Here is a 25,293-nt window from a genome sequence, read left to right as displayed (position 1 = left end):
CACTCGCACAAAAACATGCCTGAGTGCACAGATGTCCGTACACTTGTACAGGGTAATGTCTGCATAGAGTTTAAGGGCCTCGGACTTAGTCTATTAGGAATTGACTGCCTCGGCTCTTTCCATCTAGGAACATCGGAAGCTGCCATAGACTGAGTCAGACCACTGGTCCATCTAGCTCAGTATTCTCTCTACACAGACTGGCAGCAGCTTCTCCAAGGTTGCAGGCAGGAGTCTCTCTCGGCCCTCTCTTGGAGATGCTGCCAGGGAGGGAACTGGGAACCTAGACGCTCTTCCCAGAGTGGCCCCATTATCCCTCTGAGGGGAATATGTGCTCACACGTCTAGTCTCCCATTCATATGCAACCAGGGTGGGCCCTGCTTAGCTAAGGGGGCAAGTCCTGCTTGCTACCACCAGACCAGATCTCCTCTCCTCTATACAGAGCGGAAGACACAACCAACATCCAACTGTATACTGCAGGTTTCAGGGGAAACTCTGGAGCCAAGCAGGCATTGGGGTGGGTGGGTTGTTAAGGTCCCTTCAGAGCATCTAAGCACAAGACGGACCAGACACGACCAAAATACCCCAAACAAAAGAGTCTTAGGAGAAGACTGGGGGAGCAGAAAGGAGGAGGCATCTAAGCAAGCCCCCCCGCCCTCCACCATCCACCCTTGAAAGTGGGCTGAACGAAGAAAGGCCAGACTTTGTGGCAAACTGGGGCGGGTAGACTGGAAGGAAGGAAACGTGCCCGGCAGGGTAAGCCAAGAGGGGGCGGCAGGGCCGGGATAGAACCAGGACAGACAGCCCTGCTGCTGGGTCAGCCCTGAGGCCACCTCGCTGGCCCAGTGTCCTCTTTCCCGCGAGATGCCGTGGGAAGCCTAACCCGAACCAGCAGACGGAGGCAACCCCTCCCTGCAACTGAGAGCCTGGCGGTGGCCAAGAGCCGCCAAAGCCTGGCTTCAAGCCGTCCGCGCTGGTGGCCATCACCCCGTCCCAGGGCAGAGGATCCCACAGATGGACTGTGCGCTGCTGCTGCTGCTGCCGGGGGAAAGCCTTCCCTTTTGTCAGTTCTGGATTTCCTGGCTGTCCGGTTGGTGGTTCAGGGCATCGCCGGCTCCTGCGACACCCCTGGTCCAGACTAGCTCATGGATCTGGTGGAGATGCTCGTAAGGCCAAATGACCGAAAACAGAGACCTGAGTTTCCACGGAAGCCCCACAGAAACCGGCCTGCCGGTCCGTCGTGCAGGGCTCAGGAGTGGGGCAAATCCAGCCCCATGTTCAAAGTACAAGTGCACCCACAGACTTGGCCAAAGGCCCTCGAGGTGGGGGATTATGGGAGCTGAAGTCCCACGACAACATCTGGGGAGCCAGGGTGCAGAACCGCTGCACTAGGCGGGCTGAGTGGCAGGAGAAAGTTGTCAGAGAGCACTTGAAGCAACTGCCTCAGCTATTCTGTAGGATTGATTTATTTTGAGTGATCTGATTTATATACCGCCCTTCCAAAATGGCTCAGGGCGGTTTACAACAGAACAAAAACAATTAGAACCAGCTAACAATTAAAATCAAAACTATAGAAACCAGAATAAAACCAATTAAACATTCAAACAATAAAAAACCCTAGAAAACCAGGGCAAACATTTAAAACGATTTACAACAGTTGAAAAACCCTGGAAAGCAAGGCCAAACAGATAGGTTTTAAGGGCTCTTCTGAAAGACGGTAATGAATTCAAATTAGAGATTTCTGCCGGGAGTGCATTCCACGGCCCCTTCCATAGAATTTGGCAGAGGGGCGGATGCAAAACGCCTCTCTGACCTCCATGCAAAACGGCCTCTTTGCCTGCCAAATGAAGTCGTTTGACTGGTCATCCCATGCAAATGGCAGTCGAAGAAAGGCAACCCAGAGAGCGAGAGGATTTTGGCCAATGCACAGCCTGCCAGAGAGCCCTGGCTCATGCTGATGAGGCCCCCATGACTCCCAAGCGCCAGCATTTCCATACCTGCTATTTATAGGTGTTTACAAGGGAGAGTGCCGGGGGGGGGGGGGGGAGGGCGGATTGGGAATGCTGCTCCCCTTCGGATAAATGGGAGCCAGTTGGCTGCTTGGAAGGCAAGCGGCTGCCCAGCCTGGCCTTCTGCCGCTGGTTGTGGTCTCCACACCTGGCCGCCTTTTTGCTAGGGAGGAAGAGGCAGCTTTCCCCAGGAACTGAAAGGCAGGATTGTAACAGGGGGCTCAGGCCTGGGCAAGGCAGCCAGAGGGGTCGGTGTGCTGACCCTGCGTCGGAAGTGGCCCGGCCCTCGACGGAGCCGGGTCTTGGCCCTTCTAGTGCTCTGACTGGCCACCCTCAGGCGCCAGGATGAAGAACACGGAGAGGGTGTTGGGGCCGCCCCCCCTCCTGCGTGCCTCCCCTCCACACAGGATCCATCCCGGGCGATTCCATGCGCTTGGGTCACGAGACGTGCGGCCAGATGTGGGTTTGCGAGGCGGCTGCTCCTCGGCTTTGTTCGGCCTTGCCAAGGGGCTGTGCCTCCCAGGGCCCCCTCTGGAGCCGCCCCTCGGCCCAGGAAGAGCCCCCTGGCAAGACTCCTGGAGGGCTGCCCCACGCACGCTCAGGTCCCTTTCCGGAAGGCCCTTTGATCGCAGCCCCTGGAGACGGGGCAGGGAATCACCTGGGCTTGTGCTTGTGTGGGGTGGGGTCCCTATCCGAACGAAAGCTAAACGGACGAGCTGCCTGTGGGGCAGTGGTGGAGGTGGGACCCGAGGGGCATCTAGGGCCGCCTTGTACAGATTCACTCAGGCCATGTGGCTACTAGCCCTGGGCTGTGGCCTTCGGCACGTGGCCTCTGGCCCTTCCCCAGCCCTGCCCTGTGAGGTCCTTTCTCGGTCTGCTGGAGAGCTCAGGGCCGCCCTGGAGAGACCATCTGCTTACCCACCACCGCGCTTCAGGCTCTGGGCTACGGGCAAGTGCGGCACCCTGGAAATCTGAGCTGCCCACAATGCAGAGCCAGACCCTCCCCTCGCCCTGCACGGCCCCCTCCCCTCCCCCCCCGTGCAGGGGCCCTTGGTGGCTGTTCCCCCGTGTCCGCCACGCCTCGGCTCCAGCGCTCGGCGGGGCTTTTCTTGGGGAGAGGGAGGAGGGGCCGCGGTGCCCGCTTGCAGGCCCCCCCCCGCCGAGTGGCCCCAGGAGGGCGGCGCTCACTGCTCGGGGTGGCGGGTGCTGGTGGTGTAGGCCTGGATGCAGGTCTGGAAGTGGGCCACGGTGTTGTGCTGGGGCCGGCAGAGGATGACGTAGCACTTGGGGAGGAAGAAGGTGCCGAGGATGGCGTAGATGCTGGTCTGCACGGTGAACATCTGCAGGGTGGCGACCTGCTTGCCCTTCCCCTCGGTGGTGGCGTAGAGCAGCAGGAAGCAGCCCCAGCCCATCAGGAAAGGCAGCAGGCTGAGGGTGACCAGCCGGGCCTCGCTGTAGTTCTTGGGCAGGTTCCGCCCCCAGAAGACGCACACCAAGCAGGCCGCCCCCAGCAGCGTGAGGTAGCCCAGCACGGCCCCCAGCCACAAGAAGTGGCCCTCGGAGCAGCGCAGGAAGGTCTCCCGGGGGCTGACCAGGTCCCTCTGCAGGCTGGGCGGGGAGAAGGCCAGCCAGAGGCTGCAGAGGCAGGCCTGCAGGCCGGTGCTGAGCCCCACGCAGCAGCCGACGCCCCTGGCCCGGACCCAGGCGTGCCGGGCCCGGGGGAGGCGGCTGGCCATCTTGAAGACGAAGAGGATCTGGAAGGAGCGGACCAGGAGGCAGGAGACGCAGAACGTGAAGCTGACGGCGAAGAAGGGCTGCCGGACCCTGCAGCTGGCCTGGCTGGGCTTCCCGACGAAGAGGGCGGTGCTGGCGCAGGAGGCCAGCAGCGAGGCCAGCATGGCCAACGCCAGCTTGCCCCCGGCGGCCTTGACCACAGGCGTCTGCCAGTGGGTGGCAAACACCAGCAGGCAGCCGCTGAGCAGCAGGAAGCCGAGGATGCTCACGCTCACCAGGGCGGAGGTGTTGGGGTCGGTCGTGTCCAGGAAGGTGATGCGTGGCGGGAAGCACTCTGCGCTCCCCAGGGGGGACCAAGTCTCCGGCGGGCACGGGAGGCAGGTCTCCGCATCTGCAGAGGAGGAGGAGGAGGAGGTCAAGGGCTGGCGAGCTTGGGCGGCAGGGGGCTCTGCTTGGCAGCAATCTATGGGAGGGAGAAGGGGGCCCTTAGCTCCAGGGGCTAATGCCCCACATTTGGACCCAGAATATTATTTATTTATTTATTTATTTATTTATTTATTTATTATTTTACACAGTCAGACAGGTGTGATTGACTGGTTTGTTTTATCCAGACATCGAGTCCTTCCCAAGGACCTAGGGTGGCTGAATTTTATTGTCAATGTTGTTGCTGTTGTTATAGATATCGTCGCAGAATATAGGCTGTTCCCAGTAAAGCTGCTTTTTGTAACTGGCTGATGGTGATTTCTGTGGCATCATCATCATCATCATTATTATTGAGAATAGCCCCAGCTTCAGCCCCCCTCCCCCCTCCTTATTTGTCCGTTCTGCTTCTGCTTCTGAGCTGAGAAGAGACTCGGGTAAGGGGCCCTGAGATCTTCCCTTCCGCCGGTGGACCGCTAGTCAGTGGGCAAAGCCAATGTGGCTGGCTTGTCAGCCTTCCCTCAATTCCATTAACTGGCCCCAGCTAATATAAAGATCAGTTGCAACTTTCTTCAAGACAAAGCAGGACACTCTCTGCTGTCTGCAAAGGGCAACGGGAGAGGCACTGGACCGTTCTGGATGTGCTGCCTGGACCATTGCGATGATGGTCCCTCCATCCGTGGGTACCACTTTTCTCTTGCTTGAATGTTCCCAGTGGCCCAGGCCCAGCTAGGGACAGCTGGCCTTGGGACTCTTCCAGAGCACCCCTTGCTCCTCCGCTGGATGAGTGCCAACTGAGAGCCCTCGCGGAAGACTCAGTGAGCAGACGGCAGCAGGCCTGGACACACACACAGATGGCTCTGAGGCCAACGTGGCCGGGGGTGGGGGTGGGTGCGAATGCTGCCTCAAGCCCCCAAGCACAGTTCTCTCTCCGGAGAACAGAGGCTGTTTGAAGCAGAGACCTGGGGACTGGGAAAGGGTTTCCAGCCGTGAGGAATGCCCTGTCTGTGCCGGCATGGTCGTGTGGCAAGCCCTGAGCTCAGTCAGGCATGTGGAGGGAACAAAGAGAATCTCACCCTGCCTGTGGTCAGCCACACTCGGTCCTCTGAAATGCTCCTTAGATTTACGTAGCTTTAAAAAAACAACACCTTATTTTGATTTTCAAATAAGAAACCCTCTTCTCTTTTTAAAGGAACAAGCATTCCCAAGTTGCATCAGATATACAGGAACAAACACATAATTCTCAGACAATTCACTTTGTAATCAACTATCAGCTGAACTCACTGCTTAACGCACACGTAAAATCAAGGAGGTAGCAATCATGCATTTTCCCCATTGCCTATTTTATGGTGTCAATATCAGTTCTATATTTTGAAGAATTGTTTGTCATTTCAAGTCAATTGGCCTCAACTAGGCTGAACCCCAGCTAGCCTTTCAGATGCACTAAGACCCTTTTTAGTCAAAAGCAAAGCAGATTCCAACTCATTATGCAACAAAGGTGAGGTCACAGAATCTTTTGTTCCAATAGGTAATTCCTCTGAAAGGTGAGACCCCCCCCCCTCCGAGTTCTATCACAACCCAAACTTCTGTTAACAAGAGCATCTTTTAAACTGGCTAATTTGGTTACAATTTCTCTTTGTTCATTAGCTGGGAGTTTCCAAAAGCTCGCAATCAATGCTTCCTCTTCAGGGAGGAAACCATCTAAATGTTTATCAACAGCCTTGGTAGGTAATGTCTCAATTGATTGCACTTGAGATCCATCAATATGCCTTAAATATCGGAAAACTCTGGTTACTCGCATTTTGCAGCCCTGGAGCACATATTGATGACTAAGCAATCTAGAGACCATTACCTTAGAAGAAAAAGTTGTTATAGCACAAGCATTGCAATAATTATAAAACAGATATTGGACATCAACAATATCTTGAAAAGTAAAAAAAAGTCAAATTAAATGCTTTCATTAATTGAATAAAATGCAACTTACGATCACTCTGAGGTAAAAACCCTCTAGGCTTAGGGAAATTTATAAAAGCTACTTTATGAGGGACTAATTGTAAATAACATAAATTCCTGTCTCCTAAGTCTCTGGAGTTCCAATGATTCTAATAATGGAGAGGAAGAAGGTCTAGGCAACATCACTGGAGAAAAAGGTTCCCGAGAGGTCTCATCTCCATATATTATACAATCATTCTGATCCGGATAGCAATAGCACTTACATTTATATACCACTTTATAGCCGGAGCTCTCTAAGCGGTTTACAATGATTTAGCATATTGCCCCCAACATTCTGGGTACTCATTTTGCCGACCTCGGAAGGATGGAAGGCTGAGTCAGCCTTCAGCCCCTGGTCAGGATCGAACTTGTAACCTTCTGGTTACAGGGCGGCAGTTTTTTACCACTGCGCCACCAGGGGCTCCAGAATCTCAGGACCCTCAGATGGCCTTTCAGAAGGAATTTCAGCTCCAGAGATTTGATCAGGGGCAACATTTACTGCATTCTTGGTAGAGGTCTTCCTCTCCGTCTTACATTTCCCAGCTTTAGTCTTATTACCAACATGAGGGCTTTGCTGTGCGTCTAAAATCTTTAAAAGCTTGTTTAAATTCATTTTAGTTCCACGTCTAGACAAAGAAGTCTTTATATTTTTTACTTTTCTTCTTAAGATCTTTCTCCTCCGTTTAGGAGAATGTATAGGCAGGTCGTATTGATTTCTCTTTATCTGGCTGTATAGAAGCCAAAGGTATATTCAAACTGGATGAAGGGTGATTATCATTTGCTAAGGCCTCACCTTTAATGATAAGGAGTTGTAAAGCTACTTCTGTGAGCGTATTCAAAGATTCTTGCACTCCTCCAAAAAAGCTCTTATAAGAGGAATTTCAGTGGACCAGGTGGAAGCAAGCTTATTAATTTGCTCCTGTTGTTTAATTAGTTTTTCAACAGTAGAAAGAAACCACTGGTCTTGTGGATCACATGTGGAACGCCCAGTAGCAGAATCAGGAGAGACTTGACTTTTATCATTTTCAACATTTTTGACCCTTAATCATTTTTGATTAATATCATTTTTGACCCTTAATCAAATAGGTCAAAAAATGATGGCACAGAATTCTTCCCCCCTCCACAGGCCTTGTCCATTTAATCTTTACTGATAATTTCAACTCTTGCTGAAAGTTGTCAATATCTCGTAGACTATGTTTATATGGCTTTAGTCCAGATGTTTAATTGAAAATGATATTCTCTCGTGCCAAGACTGGTACTAAAACAGCGGACCCATGACATGGAAATACAGATTGATCGGTCTTGAATTCTTAAGGAAGTTATTTTGGGATTACAACCTTATAATATTAAACCTGCGAATTATTTAGATAAACTCACAATTGTCAAATATCGCAGGATGTTTACTTTGGCCAGATTTAATGTGTTACCTTCAGCTGATCTAGAGGGCAGATTTAGAGGAATACCTAAGGAGCAGAGATGATGCCCTTGGGGCTCTGGAGAACGGGAATCAATTTTCCATATTTTACTTCATTGCCCATTTTATAGGGATTTTTGCTTCTGTTACATCTTTCCTTTATTGGCTGATCTCCCAATATAGGCATACAGATGTATTTTATGTTAATTATTTGCTCTCAGATCAGAAGGAGGAGGTAACAACTAAAGTTGCTAAGTTTTGTGTGGCAGCTAAGAATGCTAGACAACAGATAGTAAATCAAATTGTGTAAACTGGAGATATTGACTAGGGTGATATAATTTTAGACCTTTTGAATATATGTTTATATTTTATGTATTTTTGTGTACACTTTTTATTATTGTGTATACTCTACATTTTTGGTCTGTGACCATAAACAAACTAAACTGAAACTTGAATAATTGTTTTTTGTTTTGGTTGGTTGGTTTGTGCAAAATAAAATCTTACTTCCTAGAACCTACAGATACCAACTTTTTACACCAGAATATGCTGGGGAAAAGGTTTAAATGTGTTAACTTTTATATTTTAGAAGAAGTTCTAACTGTTCTCAACATATTGTTAACGCTCGATAATCAGATCAGTAATTCCAAAGCCACATCGTGCCAAAAGAAGCAGAAGATCTTTCTCAGGTTCAGATTGACTATGATTCAGATTTATGGTAATGCAATAAAACCAGTAATGTTTGAAGATGAAAATCTGCAAATGTCAAATTGATCTTTTACCTTCCCTTTTTGTAAGCACATTAATCAAAGATTCTATTACGTATACTTAATTCCTTGAACTTTCCTGTAAGTGTGATCTATGCAAAATGACTTTGCCTGGTCACCAACAGGCCACACATACTAATAATTTATAAATATCAGAATGGTAAGGGATACCTTCTTACCAGAGGAATACTGAATTAAAGCTTTCTGGTCCTGAATATGGGAGCTTATTTCTACCTATGAAATTATTTATGTAATTGTTTCTGACTGCACCTTTTGGTACCCAAGGAGTCCTGAAGGCAGCTTATTGAAATACCTCCCAAATTAACAAGAACATAATAAACAAATGACACAGATCAAGTGCCTACAAACACCTTCAAAGCCTTGTGAAATGAAACCATTTTAGCCAGTCGTCTACAAACACGAGAGGCTTTTAAGAGACTTTTGGTGGTGTCTGTGATTTTGAATGCCTACCTTTGGAAGAAAACTATTGAACTGGTGACACTCTTTTTACGACAGCTCGGTTTCCTTTCTGCAAGATTCACGCAGGGGTCAGAAGCTTCCTCCTGGGTGGTGCCTCCACAGACAGCTCTGCACAGATGCCAAAAGGAGGCCTGCCCTGAATCTGCCCCCCTACCTGTCTGGTTCTGGTAGGTTCCCTCCTGGCAGTCGTCACAGCGACAAGAGCACTCGTCCAACATTTGCCTGCTCTTGATTTTGCCCGGGATGCACGTCGTGATACAGGGCGACTCTGGAACCTGGAGAGGGCACAGTTGGTTAGGTAGAGCAATTGGCCAGGAGGAAAGCAGCCGCCGGGGTGGGGAGATTGCACCCTTTGCGGACAGGGGCAGAAGGTGGAGCCGGAAGGTGAAGGCCTGGGCTGAGTGATCTCCTCGTCCACCCCGCTGCTCAGGGCAGGAAACTGCTCCAGCCTCCCGGGCCGGTGGCTGCCCAGCCTCTGTTTGGAAACCCCCAGCCAAGGGGAGCGCCCCCCCCCCCGCATGAGGCAGCCTGTTCTACTGTTGAACAGTTCCTGCAGCTGGGAAAAACGCCTTTCCATGCCTAGCCTGAATCTGCTCCTTGTTGTCCCAGCCCACTGGCTCTACTCCGCCCTTGGGCACAACAGAGGGAGGAGAAGTCGGTTCCTTCTCCCTTCAGATCTGTAAATGGCCTGGACGGAGAGTGATGGGTTCCTCCATGTGCATCTGTCCTTGCTGGCGCTTGTCTCTGATCCTGAGCATGGCCTCTTTGACGCTGCCTGCCAGTGCTGAGCTCAAAGCGCCGGTGAGCCAGCCACAGTGTCGCTTTGGCATCCTCGATTCCCTCATGCCTCCAAGCATAAGAAGGCCAAACTTCATCAGGGGCAACACCGCGCCCGGTTTCTGCACCCAAGAGCGAAGGGGACGGCAGGCAGTGGTGGCGGCAGCAGGCCTGGGGGGGCCAGGCTCTCTCTGCCCAGACGGCCCCTCCCTGGCCAAGAAGAGGTCAAGGAGGCCTTCCTGGCTGGCTGGCACTTCAGGCAGATTGGGCGTGGCTGGCAGATCCATAGGTTTGGCTTTACCTGCCCATCGCCCGCCAGCCAGATGATTTCGGTCCGGTTGATGGCCAGGTGGTTGGAAGCGTAACTGCCAATGGTCCTGAATCCAGCAGTGCCATTTTCCCAGGCCCAGGTGATCACGTTGTAGCCCAGGGAAAGGTCCCCCTGCTCGCTGAATTTGATGGTGTTGTTCTGCAGAGGGAAGTCCACCATAGACAACTTCTCATAAAGCTGAGGAGAGAGAAAAGAACAGAGAATTGTCCCCTGGCAAAAAGCCCCCCTGGACCACCTCCCCACGCCGGCCACCTCCACGGTGTGGCCAGCCGGCCAGGGCCGCTCAGCACAAAGTGGGACGATACGTGACCTACCGGTTCAGTCAGGCTTTCCGTTCTTCGTTTTAAAGTTATTTCTATCTATATTTTAAACTGCTTTACTTGACTTAATGTTTTAATTGTGTGTCAAAATTGGAAACCGCCCAGTGAATTACATACGGGGGGGGCAGTATAAAAATGCACGAAATAAGTCAATAAATAGTCAGCATGCCAAGTCGTCAAATACTGAAATGTTGCTCTTCTTCCAGGGAGCCCAGAGTGGTGTACTGCATACTAAAGTTTCTCTTTCACCACAACCCTGCGAAGTAGGCTAGGCTGAGAGAGAAGTGACTGGCCCAGAGTCGCCCAGCAAGGATCAGGGCTGAAGGGGGAAATGCAGTCCTATCGGACGTCCGACAGAGATCCCATGGAGTCGTTGAATAATAGGCAACGTCTGTTTGGACAGCCTGTGTGGTCATCTCTGGCCACACACACAGCTAAAGCCATCCATTCTCAGGCCAACGTGTCTGAACGAGGGCTTTGGCCTCCCCAAGGTGGCAGACGGCTTCTTCTTCCGCCGCCGCTGCTGCTGCTGCTCAGCTGCCTGCCCCCTGGGGAGTCCTTCATGAGGATGCTGCATCATCCCCATGGGTCAGGGTCTTTACACATGGACATGACTGGGTCCTGCTGGAGGAACGGAGGCTGCTCTCTGCCTTGATCGGGTGTGACTGCACGTTTTTCTGTAGAGGTTCCTACTTGGAGACCCTGCTGGCACGGCGATGTCATTTGGCTGCGATTGCACTCTTGCGACCCTGTGGGGTTGGGGTTGGGGGCTCTTGCTTTCTGTACCCTGCTGCTTCTCTACTACTCACCATGTAGTCTCAGCAAGCAGTTGGCTGCATGGTGAATATTTGACAGAGAATAATTTAGGGAACAACGTTCCTTGCATCTCAGCTTTTAACCGCTCTCTGCAGTAGGGCGGACCCTCTAGTTAAGAACACAGGAAGCTGCCTTCTACGGAGTCCGACCCTTGGTCCATCTAGCTCAGGATTGTCTACACTGACTGGCAGCAGCTTCTCGAAGGTTGCAGGCAGGAGTCGCTCTCTCAGCCCTACCTGGAGATGCTGCCAGGGATTGAACCTGGCAGGACCTTCTGCATGCCCAGCAGATGTTCTAACCCTGAGCTTGTTGGAGATGAACTTCCAGTGCATCGACCTTTTGCACCAACTGTCCCAGTGACCACTAGGGGCATTGGGAGTAGAGACAGTGAGTCAGGGTCTCCCTATCTGTCCCTACTCGATGACCCCTGAACTGACTCTGCAGCACTTCACAATCCTTCCTTTCCTCTTAGTGAGCAGATGGAAACCTCTCTCTCTCTCTCTCTCCTTACCTATCCACTATGTAGTTCTTTAGATTAGAGATAGGTCTTTCCTGTCTAAGTGTATTTAACCAATAAATGTTTAGTATTTAGTCATACAAGGATCTCCATGTGTTTTCTCTAAACAGCTGCAACATCCAAACCATCCTCTGCTGCCTACTCTGTAACTGGAGGGTGTGCTCATTCCTTAGTGCTCTGCTGTTTTACCTATTATTGTGGGTAAAAATCAACCACCTCTAACAGAGCTATGACCCCTTCCCCCCAAAGCAGCATACATGGGTCTCCCATCCAGACACAGGCCACAGATGCCACCTGCTGCTCTAGAAGGCAGCCGTTTCACAAAAGTCCCATCAGATTCTCGCCTCTCTCCCTGCGCCGGCTGTTCTGTGGAAGACGTTCCTCATGACCTCTTTCACGGCACCATTTGCTCAGCGCTGAGTAAGCTTCTTGCACCTTCTTCTACGGTGTAGGGCTTTGCTCTTAAAGTCTGTAATTCATCCTTGTTATATTTTATATATGTCCACTTGTCTGCTCTTGAAATGTGGATTTTATCTGCTGTGAGCATTTTCCAAACTCATGTCTTTTAATTTACTCACAACTTCTTGTTGGGAGGGTGTTGTGCTTTTTTGCTGCTGGAACCATCAACGCGGGAGCCACACCAAGGTCTGTGGTGCTGCTTCCGCCAGGCGGCTGCCTCATCGCCCTGGGCCCTTGGACTATGCTCTGCGGCCACCTGGGTCCAGGTGCAGGGCTGGGCCTGCCTGTCTATTTATGGATCGATGCTGATGGAAATCGTCTGGGGGCTTATGTCGAAAAGCGGGATATAAAAACTTGTTGGGATATAAATCTCCGTAGTCGTCGTCATAGGATCGTGGCTGGGCGGAGACGTCTGGAGCCCAGGCGGTCATCTCGTCCTCCGCTCCTCACGCACCCCAAGGGCTTGGCAAATCTTCCAGGCACACGGGATCTGCTCCCGGCACACCCACAACCCGCCACACAGGGGCAATGGGCTCCCCAGCCGAAATTCCCGCCTGCAGTGCCCCAATTCATGGCAGAGATGTCAGGCAGGGGAGCAGCTGGAAATTCAGGAAAGGGGCTTAGCATCCCCCAGAGTAGAGCTCAGCCCAGCCCAGCCCTCTGCTGGATTAGACAGCAATATTCTGCAGGCGGAGGAGGTGGCAGAGCCCCAGGGGTGGGCGGAGGAGGTGGCACAGCCCCAGGGGTGGGAAGAGCTAGTTTTGAATAAACACCCCCCCCCTGGACATTTGTTTAAATGGAAATGCAGGATACAGTTTTTAAAGCAACAAACCTTTTGGATTAGCTGTCATAGCCGGTGCCCCGGTAAGTCACCACTCCTTCAGAAAAAGAAACACCTACTTTTTAAAAGGGCCACCAGAAACCTTCGAAATGTGATGTCTCTTTTGCCAAGACAAGCAGAAACCAAACCAGACCAGAAACGTGCCTGAAGCAGAGCGAACCCCACTTCTCTGAGCCCACAGGCCCCTTGTCAAGCGGGGGTGGGGCTTTTCTACTTAGCAGGGGGAGAGCAACTGTCCCTCTCCAGTAGTCCAGCATAGAGGGGGGGCCCCAGGCCCCCAGTGGCTGTTGCTGGTTAGGGCTCACCCTCTCCTTGTGCTTCTTGGGAGCAGCAGGTCAGCTCCTTGGGGCAGGGAACCGTCTTCTCATTCTCTCTCTTCCTCAGCTCTGTACACCATTTTTGGAACTTATAAGCATTTCTTCTTCCTTCTAGCAATTCTAAAGTTTGGCACAGAGAGGATGATGGACCAAAGTGATGGAAGCTTCACCAGGGCTTAACATGGTATTCTGACGCAGGACTTGGGGTTGGCGGGGAGGGGCTGGCAAACCAGAATCAGGCACGCAGGAATGGGAGAGTGGGGATTCTTGGGTTCTTGCAGAAAGGTTGACTGGTTATTGTTTTGTTATTTTACATGCAGAGGACGGTCGGGATATTGTCTTCACAGACTGGCAGCAGCTTCTCCAAGGTGGCAGGCAGGAACCTAGATGCTGCCAGGGAGGGGACTGGGAACCTGGGTGCTCTTCCCAGAGCGGCTGCATCCCCCGAGGGGAAGATCTTACAGTGCAAGTCTCCCATTCAAATGCAACCAGGGCGGACCCTGCTTAGCTAGGGGGACCAGTTCTGCTCGCTACCACCAGACCCGCCCCCCTCCGTGCTTCTGTGGCGCCTCCCTCCATATCCCACACTTGTCATGAGGTGGGGGCGGCGGCAGCAGCTCCTCCCTGGCCTGGTGTGGGGCATTCGGCTTCCGAAGCCTCAGCAAGCTCTTCCCCAGCCTGTGCAATTGCCTTCCACGACTCGTCCTCGGCTGCCCCCATGAGAGGAAGCCCACCCCACGCGGCCCCCCCCCGTGCCGACCCCCTTCCTCTGAGCCCCCTTGCCTTGCCGCACACACAGGGGGGCGGGGGGGCGGCAGCACTCACCTGCCAGGGCTCAAACTTCTTGTCGGCTTGACAGGTCGCTTCTGGGCGGCAGTCGAGTAGACTGTGGAGGGCCTGGGCCAGAGAGTAAACCGCAGCGTAGGAGTAGAAGGACCAGTGCCAGATGGAAGAGTTCAAGATCTCCGCCAGCAGCGCCGGGGAGAGCAAGTGGCACTCCTGGCAGGCCTGGCGGCAGCCCCCCACCCCCTCCCCCTCCCCCCCGCTCTCCATGGGGCTGGCTGTGGCCCTGGCAGAGGAGAAGCACTGCAGCGTCTTCTGCACAAAGTGGGTGAACTGGGGCAGCTGGACGGGCTTAATGGTGAGGCCGAGGACCGTGCCTGTCTGCTCGATGCCCGGCATGGAAGCCACCGAGTGGGACAAGACCCAGGTCTCGGGGGCGATCCAGACTTTGCCCGTGATCTTCAGCTCAATGACGACTTTGAAGAACTTCTCAGCCACGTTGGCACCAGTTAGGAGGAGGACGATGCTGGTCTGGACTTTCTGGATGTTCTCAATCACCCTCTGCAGCTGATGCCGGGAGATGGCCACATCGGCTGTCATGACCCCCTGGTATGAAATGCAGATGCCCCTCTGGGAAGCCTGCTGGATCAGCATCTGCACAGACGCTTGGCTGGCTCTGGTGCCGCTGCCCACAGCAGAGACCCACTTCCAGTCGAAGGCTTTGATCAGAGAGACGAGGCCCACGATCTGGTGGTTCTCATTCGGGACCATGCGGAAGAGGAGCGGGAAAAGGTCCTTGTTGGTGAAGATCTCGTTCTTGGCACTGTAGCTGATCTGGATGGATGGGCGGATGGGGAGAAAGACACAGGTTTGCTACGAGGCTTGTTGTAGTCAGGAGGAAGGGCCTGGTCCGGCCATTTCCACCATGCACAAAGTTGCACAACAATTGAGCAAAATCATCAGACACAAAGGAAGGGCCCAGCAGCACAGCAGGGCGGGTGTGTGTGTGTGTGTGGTGTGTCTTGTGGAGCCTTCCTCTCTTGAGATCCTGCCCCCCCTTTGCCCTGGGCCCAACTGGCCTGGCCTCCTTGGACCTCCCCACCTTCTCCCCCTTCTCCGATGCCCACCTCTGGCTGACCCAGGCTCTGCGGCTCTGATGCAGCAGCAGATGGCCAGGGAGCTGAGCAAGTAGCAGGGAGTCCCTCTGAGGCATTGGGGTTCCCAGGCGACTTTCCGCATATCAAGCAGCTGGCGTCTACGCCCCGGGCTCTTGGGTTTGGGCTTCCAGTCAATGACATGGACCAGTCTGCTGACAATGGACAGCCCAGATCGCGCTGTATGTGCCTGCAGGTCTCTGTCCACACGACACGTGCTCATTTTCAAGGCAAACCCGGCACACTCCCGTGGAACACACTCCTGCACATCACTCTTTGCTCACACACCACACACGGGTTGCACTGCAAGGACGCTGAAGTCTGCTTGAGCCGAGAGCTGGGATGGCCGGGCTGCCTGGGCTGCGGCTCACCTGAGGGAAACGATACAGGGTGAAGATCCGGGCCGTCAGTTCCGTCATGTCTGTGCTGTCAGGCCCCACGACGCCGACCACGTTGTGGGAGCAGCCCAGCTCCCCGGGGGCCAGCTGGAAGGCAGCCTGCAGGAAGAGCTGGTTCTGGCAGGTGTCCCAAATGTGGTAGCCCAGGGTGACGTTGGGCAGCAGGAGGGAGGAATTGTTGATTTCTTCCACGGCCAGCCGCATGGCTTGGAACTGAGTGTAGCCCCACGGATGCAAACTGCAGAAACAAGGCCCACAAGACTGCGTCAAGCCACAGGAACCACCCCCCATAATGCAGAGAGAGGTGCTTTGAGAAGAGCCAAAGGCTGCCATGTGCAAATGTGTGCTAGAAGGAAGTAAGTGCTGGCACCTGCAAGGGAGAAGGCCCTGGCAACCAAGATCCACTGATGTTTGTCAACCAGACATAAATTTAAGAAACAAACAGTAACGCTCTGCCAGATGAGCACAAGAAGCTGCCTCATAGTCTGGTCCCAGCGATTGCGGACATGACTGACACCTCAGTATTGCCTCCTGCTCTGACTGGCAGCAGTTCTCGACGGTTTCAGGCAGTTGATGTCTCGGCCCTACCTGGAGGGGCTGCTGCTGCCGCTGCCGCCAGAGATTGAAGCGGGGACCTTCTGCGCGCAAAGCCGGGCTCTGCCACCGAGTGATGATGCCCCCACCGCCATGCTGCTTAGCAGCCCCCGTGGTGGGGCTACCAGTCAGACCAAATATTTTCACAGAGAAAGGGGGAAGTCTCCGTGGGCTGCGAGGCCCGTCCTTGAAGGAGGGGCCTGGCTTTCGGCATGGGGGGGGCTGCCACGAGGAGTCATTCCTTCCTGTGACTGGCCGGTGGTGGGGGGGGGAGGCGGGTGCTACTGTGAGAACTGGGGTGGCCGCCCCACCTGACCAGCACATCTCTACTAGGTGAATGAGGCGAGGCGGTTGGCTGGTAGCCCACAATATCCACAGAGACTCCTGGCATTTGGTTCCCGAGAGCGCAGCAGTGCTCAGTGCAGGGACCATCCAGGGAAAGACACACACACACACCCCTCCCTCTCCCCCCGCCATGTTTCGTGTGCTGCTGGCCATCTCTTGCCCGCTGGTTGCCCATGCAAGACACAGTGCCTGGGGTGTGTGTGTGTATGTGTGTGTGTGTGTGTGACCAGCGAGCTGGCCAGGGACACAACTTGAGGAGACATTGCTTGGGGGTCTGAAGCACAGAGGCGGGATGGGGGTGGCGCTGTGCAGCAAAGGGGGCAGGAGAACAGCCCCAGCCCCACTGGCCCCCCACCCCCACAGCAGGAAAGCAGGGAGCGGGGTAGGGTGGGGAGGGGAGGGGAGGGGAGGAGGAGTCCCATCCCGTCCCCCCCCCCCGCACATCAAGGGCTGGCTCGCTCACTCACTCTTTACAGATGGGCTGCTCCAGTGGGAGAGGCCAGGGGTTCCCCCGGGTGCTATTGCTGTGCACTGGGAAGAGGCCGCCGATCACAAACTTCCCAGGCAGGCTGAAGAGAGACCTGCAGGAGCTGGGGGGGGTTCCTCCTCCTCCTCCTCCTCTTCCTCTTCCTCCTCCTCCTCCACTGCGGCCCACCAGGAGGGCTGTTGCTGCCAGCCACATCCACCACATCCTCCTCCTCCTCCTCCTCCGGGTGCGAAGAGCAGCCGCCCGGTCAAGCGGGGGAGACCATCTCCTTGTTCTCCTTGGGAAGGGGGTCCAGGTGGGTGGGAGGCTGGAGGCCAGCAGCTGCTCTGGGGCCTTCCTCTCCTTGGTCTGTTTGCCGAGAGGGGTGTTTTGCCTGCAGCTGAGCCTGCTTTGCTTAATGTTGTGTGTGTGGGGGGGGGGTTGAGGATGTGGGAGGAAGGCGGAGAACCAGCTGCGGCCCAGAGGGAAGTGGGGAACCTGCCAGACCGAAAAGCGGAGGAGCACAGTCCTGCTACCCAAAGGTGGAAGAGTTGCCATGCCTTTTCCTGGCAGTGCTCCTGTGCATTTGCAGGAATCCAGCCCACCCCTCTCTCCAGTTCCATTGCAATAAAAAAAGCTGTGACCACCTGGCCTGAGGGAGTTGACCATAGGGGGCAGGGGGGAGGAGCCAGCCCCACAGCTCTACCTGACAAGTGGCCGGCCTTCAGGCAGCACAGGGTGGCGGGGTGGGGTGGGGTGGGGGTGGGGAGCTCACACACCCCACGGCTCATTATTTAGGGCCAGCCGCTCTGCTCCTGGCTTTATGGTAAAGTAGGCAGAGCGGAAAAGTCACCCGGGCAGGGATCTCGTTCTGGCCGGATGCTTCCTTACAGGCTGCCACGGCTCTTTATGTTCTGGGAACACATTCTGAGGGAGACTCTTGTATCTGCAGCATCCTAAGAACGACCGTGTGCTGTTTCGATGCTTTTTCGAGCATCTACCACACCTCACCACTAACTTTTTTGGTAGTCATGTCAATCAGTCCTGCTTTCCCCCCAGCAGGCTTTGCACTTGATCCTCCAGCCTGGTTCATAGGAACATAGGAAGCTGCCATATACTGAGTCAGACCCTTGGTCCATCTAGCTCAGCATTTTCTACCCAGACTGGCAGCGGCTTCTCCAAGGTTGCAGGCAGGAATCTCTCTCAGCCCTATCTTGGAGATGCTGCCAGGGAAGGAACTGGGAACCTTCTGCTCCTCCCAGAGCAGCTCCATCATCGACTGAGGGGAATATCTTGCAGGGCTCACACATCAAGTCTGTTTAAATGGGCAAAGAGAATGAAATGCTGCCGACTGAGTCCTGCCATAGAGAGTAGGGATGTGCAGAACTGTTTCAGTCACGAACCGGACCACCGTGGACTGGTCTGGTTTGAGTGGCTTGATGGCGAACCACTCCCAACCAGTTTGAGCTGGTTCATCCAACTGACTGGCGTTGGATCCATCCAGCTCTTCCTGCTCAGGCTTCTGTCTGGCTTAAGGGGTCTTTTTCTCCTAAAAGTCTCCCTTCAGCTTCATCGTCAGGTGAGCGTGGCAGGGGCTTTAATGGCGGGGAGGTGCCGTTTTTCAGAACCACCAAAATATGATGGCAACGCCTCTCCCCAGCCCCGAAAAGTATCTAATCCCTGCCTTCCAATATCTGAAGGGCTGAAGAAGTTCTCTGTTGCTCCAGCAAGGGGGGCTTTGAGGGGAGGGCAAGCACCCCCTCAGACACGTAGCTCCCTCCCCCCCATTTCTGTTTCAGAAATCTATTAGGTGGGACAGCCCACCCACCCACCCATAAATGCAAGACTAGTGTCAGTGGGTTGAAATGACAAGGAAGCAGGTTTAGGCTAGACATTGGGAGGCATTTCCTGACTGTAAGGGTTGTTGGACAGTGGAAGTGTCTGCCTCATGCAGTGGCTGGAGGTTCCCCACAGAAGTATCCTCCACCGGGCAGGGGCTGGACTCGATGACCTCCAGGGACCCTTCCATCTCTAACATTGATTGATTATACTTACTGTTCAGTATTTATACCACCTTTCATAATGCATCTCAAGGCGGTTTACAAAGGTCAAAAGACAATGAAACTCCATAGAAACGACATTTAAAACCTTAAAATCCGTTCAGCAGTAAAAACCATGGTCGATGGTGTCGAATGCATTCGATGCGGCTTATCTGACAGAAGCATCCTCTGGTTCTAGTCGGGTGGGTGGAAGGAGGCTGTTGCTTTTGGAGGGGGTTCTGGTGTGTTCAGGGAGGGTCAGTCCCACCATTCACACTGGCCAGAGGAGACCTTCCCAACGCAGCCGCCGCGATGGCAGCAGACTCGGCTTGCTTGTGGCGCCACCGTGTGGTGGTCACGCAAAACAGCGTGGCTCGCAGCCCCGGAGGAGCCGCCCTCCATGGTCCCAGGCGAGGTTGGGCTTTCCCGGCCGGCAGCAGCCTCTGCGAGACCCACAAGGAGGAGGCGGCGGCGGCGGCAGGTGCCTTTTCCAGAAGCAGGGAGAAGGACCCCCCTAGGTGACCCGCTTCTTTCCCGCTCATCTGGAGGGGCTGGGAGGAGGGTGCTGCTGCTGGCCACGCTTTCTTCTAGCCTCCTGCTTTCTGCTCGAGCCCCAAAGGCAGCCCAGAATGACCCGGCTACTCAATAAAATGCCACCCCAGAGGAGGAGGAGGCGGCCTTTGGACCTCGGGGCAGCTCCTGTTCCTGTGGGAGATCATGAAGCCTGCAGCGCAAGCCGGCGGTGTGACCCCCACACCCCCCACAGAGGACTCTGGGGAAGGAATCTTTCCCCCTAAGGCCCTGCTTTGAGCGGGGGTGGGGTGGGGGTGGGGAACACCCTAAAAAAATGCCAGTTGAACCCTCTGAAGACTCAGATTCAACACCAACACCAACACCCCCCGCAACACCATTCCAGGGACGTCCACCTGAAAAGAGTGTGGCCAGGGGCGGTGGTGGTGGGGGACACACGGATCCTCCCCAGCCCAGAGGCCTCTTTGTTTCCCTGCCTCTCAAGCAGCAGCAGCAGCAGCAGCTTGGAAAGCTTCCCCACTTCTCTGCCCGAATGATGAGCAGGAGGAGGGGGAGGAATGCATCCTCCAGCAGAGCAGCCAGGGTGGGGCCGGTGGGGGGGGGGTCTCTTCCTTTCCTTCAGCCCAGAGGCCTGACCCGGGGATGCAGGGCAAGGCGGCTGTCAACCGGGGGACCCTCCAGAAGAGGCAGGCATGCCGTGGCAGCCGCCCCTCACCTCTCCTGGGCGGGGAAGTGGGAGGACGCCGAGTGCTGCTGCTGCTGCTGCGTGCCGGCCAAAGAGCGGGGTCTCAGGGTGGGTCTCCTGCCCCCTCCCCACCCTCAGAGGCACCTTGGGAAGCCCTCGCGGGCCTCTGGGGTGCGGATGCTTTCCATACAGCACTCCGACCCGTTCGTAAAGGCGGGGGCCAATTCACAGCCCCCCCCCGCCCCGAGACATGCCAGCCCTAGCTTCATGCTGCTGCCCAACGGCTCTGTCCGAGCAGAAACACACAGCAGGCAGCCAGGAAGAGCAAGGCCTTTAACCCCCCAGCAGTCTCAGGCGCTGCTGGTCTTTCCTCCAAGCGGTCCAAATGGACGCGGGTTCAGGGAGGAGGGCAGGCAGGGCCAGGCTCCTAGTTCCAGGGAAGCCGGGCAAATGGGCACTGCCTCTCCTGGAATCCGCCCAGGCAGGCGGCGGCGGCGGCAGCGCTCTGTGTGATCTTGCGGCTGCAGCAGGGCTCCTGCCAGGCTCTAGAGCCAGCTTCCCCCGCCCCGGGCTGCTGCTGCTGCTGCTGTTGCCCAACGCCGGCTCTCTCTCTCTCTCTCTCTCTCTCGGGGCGTGTGGCCTACACAGGAAATCTTTCCTTGAAGAACTGGTTGCTGCTGCCATCTTCTTCCAGCTCACCAAGGGAGAAATGGGCCGAGTGGCACCGTCCCGCTGACCCCACACAGACGACACACAGTTCTGAGCCACTGCGCTGCACCAGTGGCTAAATGGTTGACACCCAAAGGAAGAACAAACCACAAGGTGGGGCAGGAAGGAATCTGTGGCCCAAACCCAAGCCTTCCTCCTCCTCCTCCTCCTCCTCCTCCTGGAGCTGAGTTAGTCGTACAGCAGGGGAGAGAACAGGATCCGCAAACCCTTGAAAAATCAACCCCCCCACCCCACCTCAGGGCATCATGCGGCCTGTTTGCTGATTCTGTCCTCTCCCCTGCTGTGGGACCAACTCTGCTCCCCTGCGAGCATCATCCCATCTGCCAGGCCCAAGAGCAGGAGGGTGGCGGGGGGCTCATCCCAGACTGGGACCCTCCTCCCTCTCTGGGGCCGGCTGCCTCTCCAGCCACCTGACTTAGGAGCCTGCACTGCACTGCTGTGGGCCACACTCTTGTGGTGCTCAGTGCCTGCCTCGGAGAGGGGACGGGGTGGATGGTGGTGCACAGGGATCCTGTGGGGGGGGGGGGAGGAGGAGGAGGAGGAGGAAGGCTTGGGTTTGGGCCACAGATTCCTTCCTGCCCCACCTTGTGGTTTGTTCTTCCCTTGGGTGTGCACCATTTAGCCTCCCTGCAGTGCAGTGGCTCAGAACTGTCTGTCGTCTCTTTGCCAGAGAAAGGCTGGAGTGGAAATGCCGCTTCTTCCCTGCTTCCAGCCTCACCTCCCTTGTGGGACGGACGGAGGGGGTCAGGGTGGCTCCGCCAGCCAGCCACTCCCAGAGGGCCCAGCTGGTCAGAGGGGATCTCCCTGAAGGGCTTTCTTCTCCCATGGTGGGGTGGTGGTGGGTGGGGGCGGGTTGGTGCTCCCTCCCTCTCCACACCCTGCTGGCTCTCCTCCTTCCCAAGCCTGGCTGACCTGCAGCCTTCCTTGGGCTCAGCGGCTTCCTTCCTGGCTGGCTTCTCCAGCTGAGTCTGGCCTTGCAGCTTCCAGGCCAGCTGTTGGGGATCTGCCCCACATGTCCCCCTAGCTCTCAGGGCTCCTCCCCGCATTTGCCCCGGGTGCCAACAGAGGCAGCTGCCTCCTGTCGTCTGCACTGGCTGGCAGCATTCCAGGCAGAGAGGGGGGTCTTGCCCTCCCTGGAGATGCTTTCAGGGCTGGGACCCCAAAGGCCCCTTCTGCCTGCCAGGTGCGCTGGGCAGGGACTGGGCAAGCTCTGCAGCAGGGGACTGGCCACCAAGGGGGTTCTCACCTCTCTGTGCCCCCCCGCCCCCAGACCCTGCTTCTTAACACTGCCCTCCTCAAGTTCCTTTTGGGAAAAGAGACTGGCAGGCAGGCCTGAGCCACAAGCCTTTCTGTTTAGGAGCCATGGACAAGGATAGCCCCCCCCCGACCCACCCAGTTCCCCCACTGGCGGCGGCGGCAGCTCCATGCGAACACAGTCGGGTGACCCAGAGGGAGGAAGAACCTGCTGCTGCTGCTGCTGCTGCTTCCAGAGTGCCCGGCTTGGAGCCAAGATTGCATCTGTTTCTTCTTGGCAATGTGCAGCAGCCTGCAGAACATGACTGAGCAAGGCCTGTTGTGTGGGTGTTTGCTCAGATTCCAGCAGCACCTGAGGGGGGGGCCCTTTCAAGGACCACAGAAGGTGCCCCCCCAGCTAGACCCCTGCCCCCCCCCCAACGCTGCTGTTGCAAAGCAAGTAATTCTTGGTCCAAGCTATTTCTGCAAAGGTTGCCAAGCAACGGGCTGCGGGGGGGGGCACCCAAGGAGGCGGCTCAGGATGCTGCTCCCTCTCCTGCTGCCCCTCCCCAGAGCCCTGCTGCCTGCAGGCTGGCCAGCCATCAGGTAGAGCTCTGCCAGAGGAATTTCCAGGCTGCAGGCAGCACAAAGGGTGGGGGGGCGGGGGGGAGCAACCCAAGCTGCCTCCTCTGGCACCCCCCCCACCCCCCACGGGCAACTGGTCTATGAGATGAAGCTTCTCCTGCTGCCGGCCACTATTGTTGCCCAAGCTGCTTGTCTTGGGGCAGCAGACAGGAGCCCTCTATACGCTTTGGAGTGGGGGGGGGGCAGGGGGGAACCACAGCTTCCGTTTGGGGAGACCTGAGCTCACAGCATCATGAGTCACTCTGCGCATGCCCACATTTGGCCAAGGATGCAATTTGGTCACCACCACATAGAACTGAAGGGAATCCTCCCCCAGACCTCTCCTTGTCTGACTGTCAAAGAAAAGGCGAAGCGGGCAGGTTAAAAACAGAGGGGAGAGCTCCCTCCCTCCCTCCTGCAGGAGATAACCCTCCTCTGCAGCCACTCAGATAGGTGGGGCGCATCCCCACCCCCCTGTCAACAGCTGAATGAGTTGGCAAGGAGGACTAAGGAGCCAGTCGACTGAAGGAAAACGTCTCTCTCCAGCACCAGGTGCTCCGATCCGCTTCTACGGGCCACCTATCCAGTCCTCCACCCAGACTTCCCCCAGCCATTTCCAGCCTTGTGTCCGGAGGGTTCACAGCCAAGCTGGCCAACTCCTGCAACCACCAACTCCCTGGTTCTCCCCGAGCTTCTGCCCCTCCAGGGAGGCGATGCACAAATGATTTGTGCATCGCCCCTGGCTATATTTTGGAGTCCAAGTCCTCCTGGCCCAGCCACGTGGTCTGGGGGATCTGAATGGGGATCTGAATCTATGCGGACCTTGACCCTCCTGGTTCTCAAGCTGGCAAGCAGTAGCTCTTGGCCACTTGCCATTTCTTCTTCTTCCTGCTTTTTTGCTGCCTCCCCCCCCCCAAGGAAATCTGCTCCTCTGCAAGGGCCCCCCAGACGAGGACACATCATACGAACCTTGTGCCCCTTTAAAATCTCCTTGCCCACTTCTCGTTCCTTTTCATTTCAGCACCCAAGGCCCTTTTTATGGCAAGCCTTAAGCGGATTTATTTCCAACTTGGACCTTAAGCTAAAATTCCTCTTTGTGAGATCCTTGTTAGGATTGTTAACTATTTGTTTTTAAATGAATTTATTGCTTTGTTTAACCAACTTTCCGTTTTCTGTACCCCTGTTCCCCTCAAAGACATCTTTAAGCTGCATATGCGTTACTTCGTCATTTCCAGATTTGCCCTGCTCACAATAATTAGCTTTGCTCACGATTAATACTGTAATAGATTGCTCCTCCACAGTCAAGCGGATTCCCCATGGCAACCCCAAAGGATAACTGGAGTGTCCTAGTCAAGCACTTCAAAGTAGACCTATTAACTGTATCTGTATCTATTGTGTACCCCTGCAAACTGAGCCAAGAGGTCCCGTTTAAAAGTGGTGATTCTCTGTATTGAGCAGGGGGAGAGCAACTGACCCTCTCCAACCCCAGCACAGCATCCCTCCAGTGGCTGTGGCAGGTGCCTTTCCTACAGTAGGTTCCTTTTTTAGACTGTGAACCCTTTGGGGACAGGGAGCCAATGAATCAATGAATGAATTTCTGTACGCAAAGCTCTTTGGGAACTTTGGTTGAAAAGCAGTATATCAATATCCGTATAGGGATCCAGCGTCAAGAGGGCAGCCCTTTCCTCGGCTTGATCCGTGTTCTCTGTAGTTTTTGGATGAAACTGCCATCGTCCCAGAGACAGGATTTGACTAGACACAGAGAAGGCGCAGAAGATTCTCCTCCCCAAACGGGGAGTCCCCTCCGGAGTGCACGGCCACACGGCAGGCGTGGGCCGTCAGGGTGAAGAGGGCTTCACCCCACATCAGCGCAGGCGTGGAGGAGGTGGAAGGACTGGGAGCCCATCCGGCCTTGGCTGAGCCTCCATCTTGAACGGACCTTCCGCCGTCAGCCTCTTCGGGATCTCTTCCCAAAGACCTCCCATGTCTCCATGGGAGAGGCAGCCACACGGGGGAACGTGCCACACCAGGGCGGCCCCACAGCGCCTCTGGACCCTCACCCCTCTCCTGCGTCCCCCGGCTGAGAAGCCCTTCCCCCGATGGCTTCATGCTTTTTCATAGACATGGTCTCAACAGTCCTTACGACAGTCTTGGCAGGCGGGACAGAGCATTTCCCTGCCTTGCAGGTCCCCCCGTCCGTGCACAAGGCCCAGGGGCGACTGGTCTGCCCACGAGGAGACCAACAGGCTTCCTTGAGACAGACCCAACAAGGAGAGGGTCGCCCTGCCCGTCTCCCTCGGGCACGTGGCCTGCTTGCCTCAGTCCCAAGGGGGCCTGCCGAGAGGCCGGCTGGGGGTGGGCAGGTTCCCCCCTGCAAATGCAGCTGCAGCCCCCCAGCCCCACCCGCCCCCAAGGCTCTTCTGGGGGGCAGCACCCTCTCCCACAGCCTGCCTGCCTGCCAGCCCCCTGGGCACCACCCGCCCGCTCAGCCCCTCGGCTTGCTAAACCTCTCTGCAGACGCAAC

General features: G+C 55.4%; 1 protein-coding gene across 1 annotated transcript; it reads right to left on the bottom strand.

Annotated features, from left to right (window-relative positions):
* Window positions 1-3,059: 3,059 nt before the first annotated feature.
* Window positions 3,060-15,768, bottom strand: LOC128338606 (taste receptor type 1 member 1-like). Its single transcript, XM_053281327.1, has 6 exons — window positions 15,497-15,768; window positions 14,293-14,805; window positions 14,014-14,187; window positions 9,889-10,095; window positions 8,965-9,085; window positions 3,060-4,131 (listed from the first exon to the last, which is right to left on the bottom strand). The coding sequence occupies exons 1-6, from the start codon at window positions 15,725-15,727 to the stop codon at window positions 3,191-3,193; spliced, it is 2,187 nt and encodes a 728-aa protein (XP_053137302.1). The 5' UTR covers window positions 15,728-15,768; the 3' UTR covers window positions 3,060-3,190.
* Window positions 15,769-25,293: the final 9,525 nt, after the last annotated feature.

Source organism: Hemicordylus capensis, chromosome 16 (genome assembly GCF_027244095.1).
Source record: "Hemicordylus capensis ecotype Gifberg chromosome 16, rHemCap1.1.pri, whole genome shotgun sequence".
Classification (NCBI taxonomy): domain Eukaryota; kingdom Metazoa; phylum Chordata; class Lepidosauria; order Squamata; family Cordylidae; genus Hemicordylus; species Hemicordylus capensis.
Note: the sequence above shows the minus strand (reverse complement) of the source record. Positions and strands in the feature narration are given on the sequence as shown.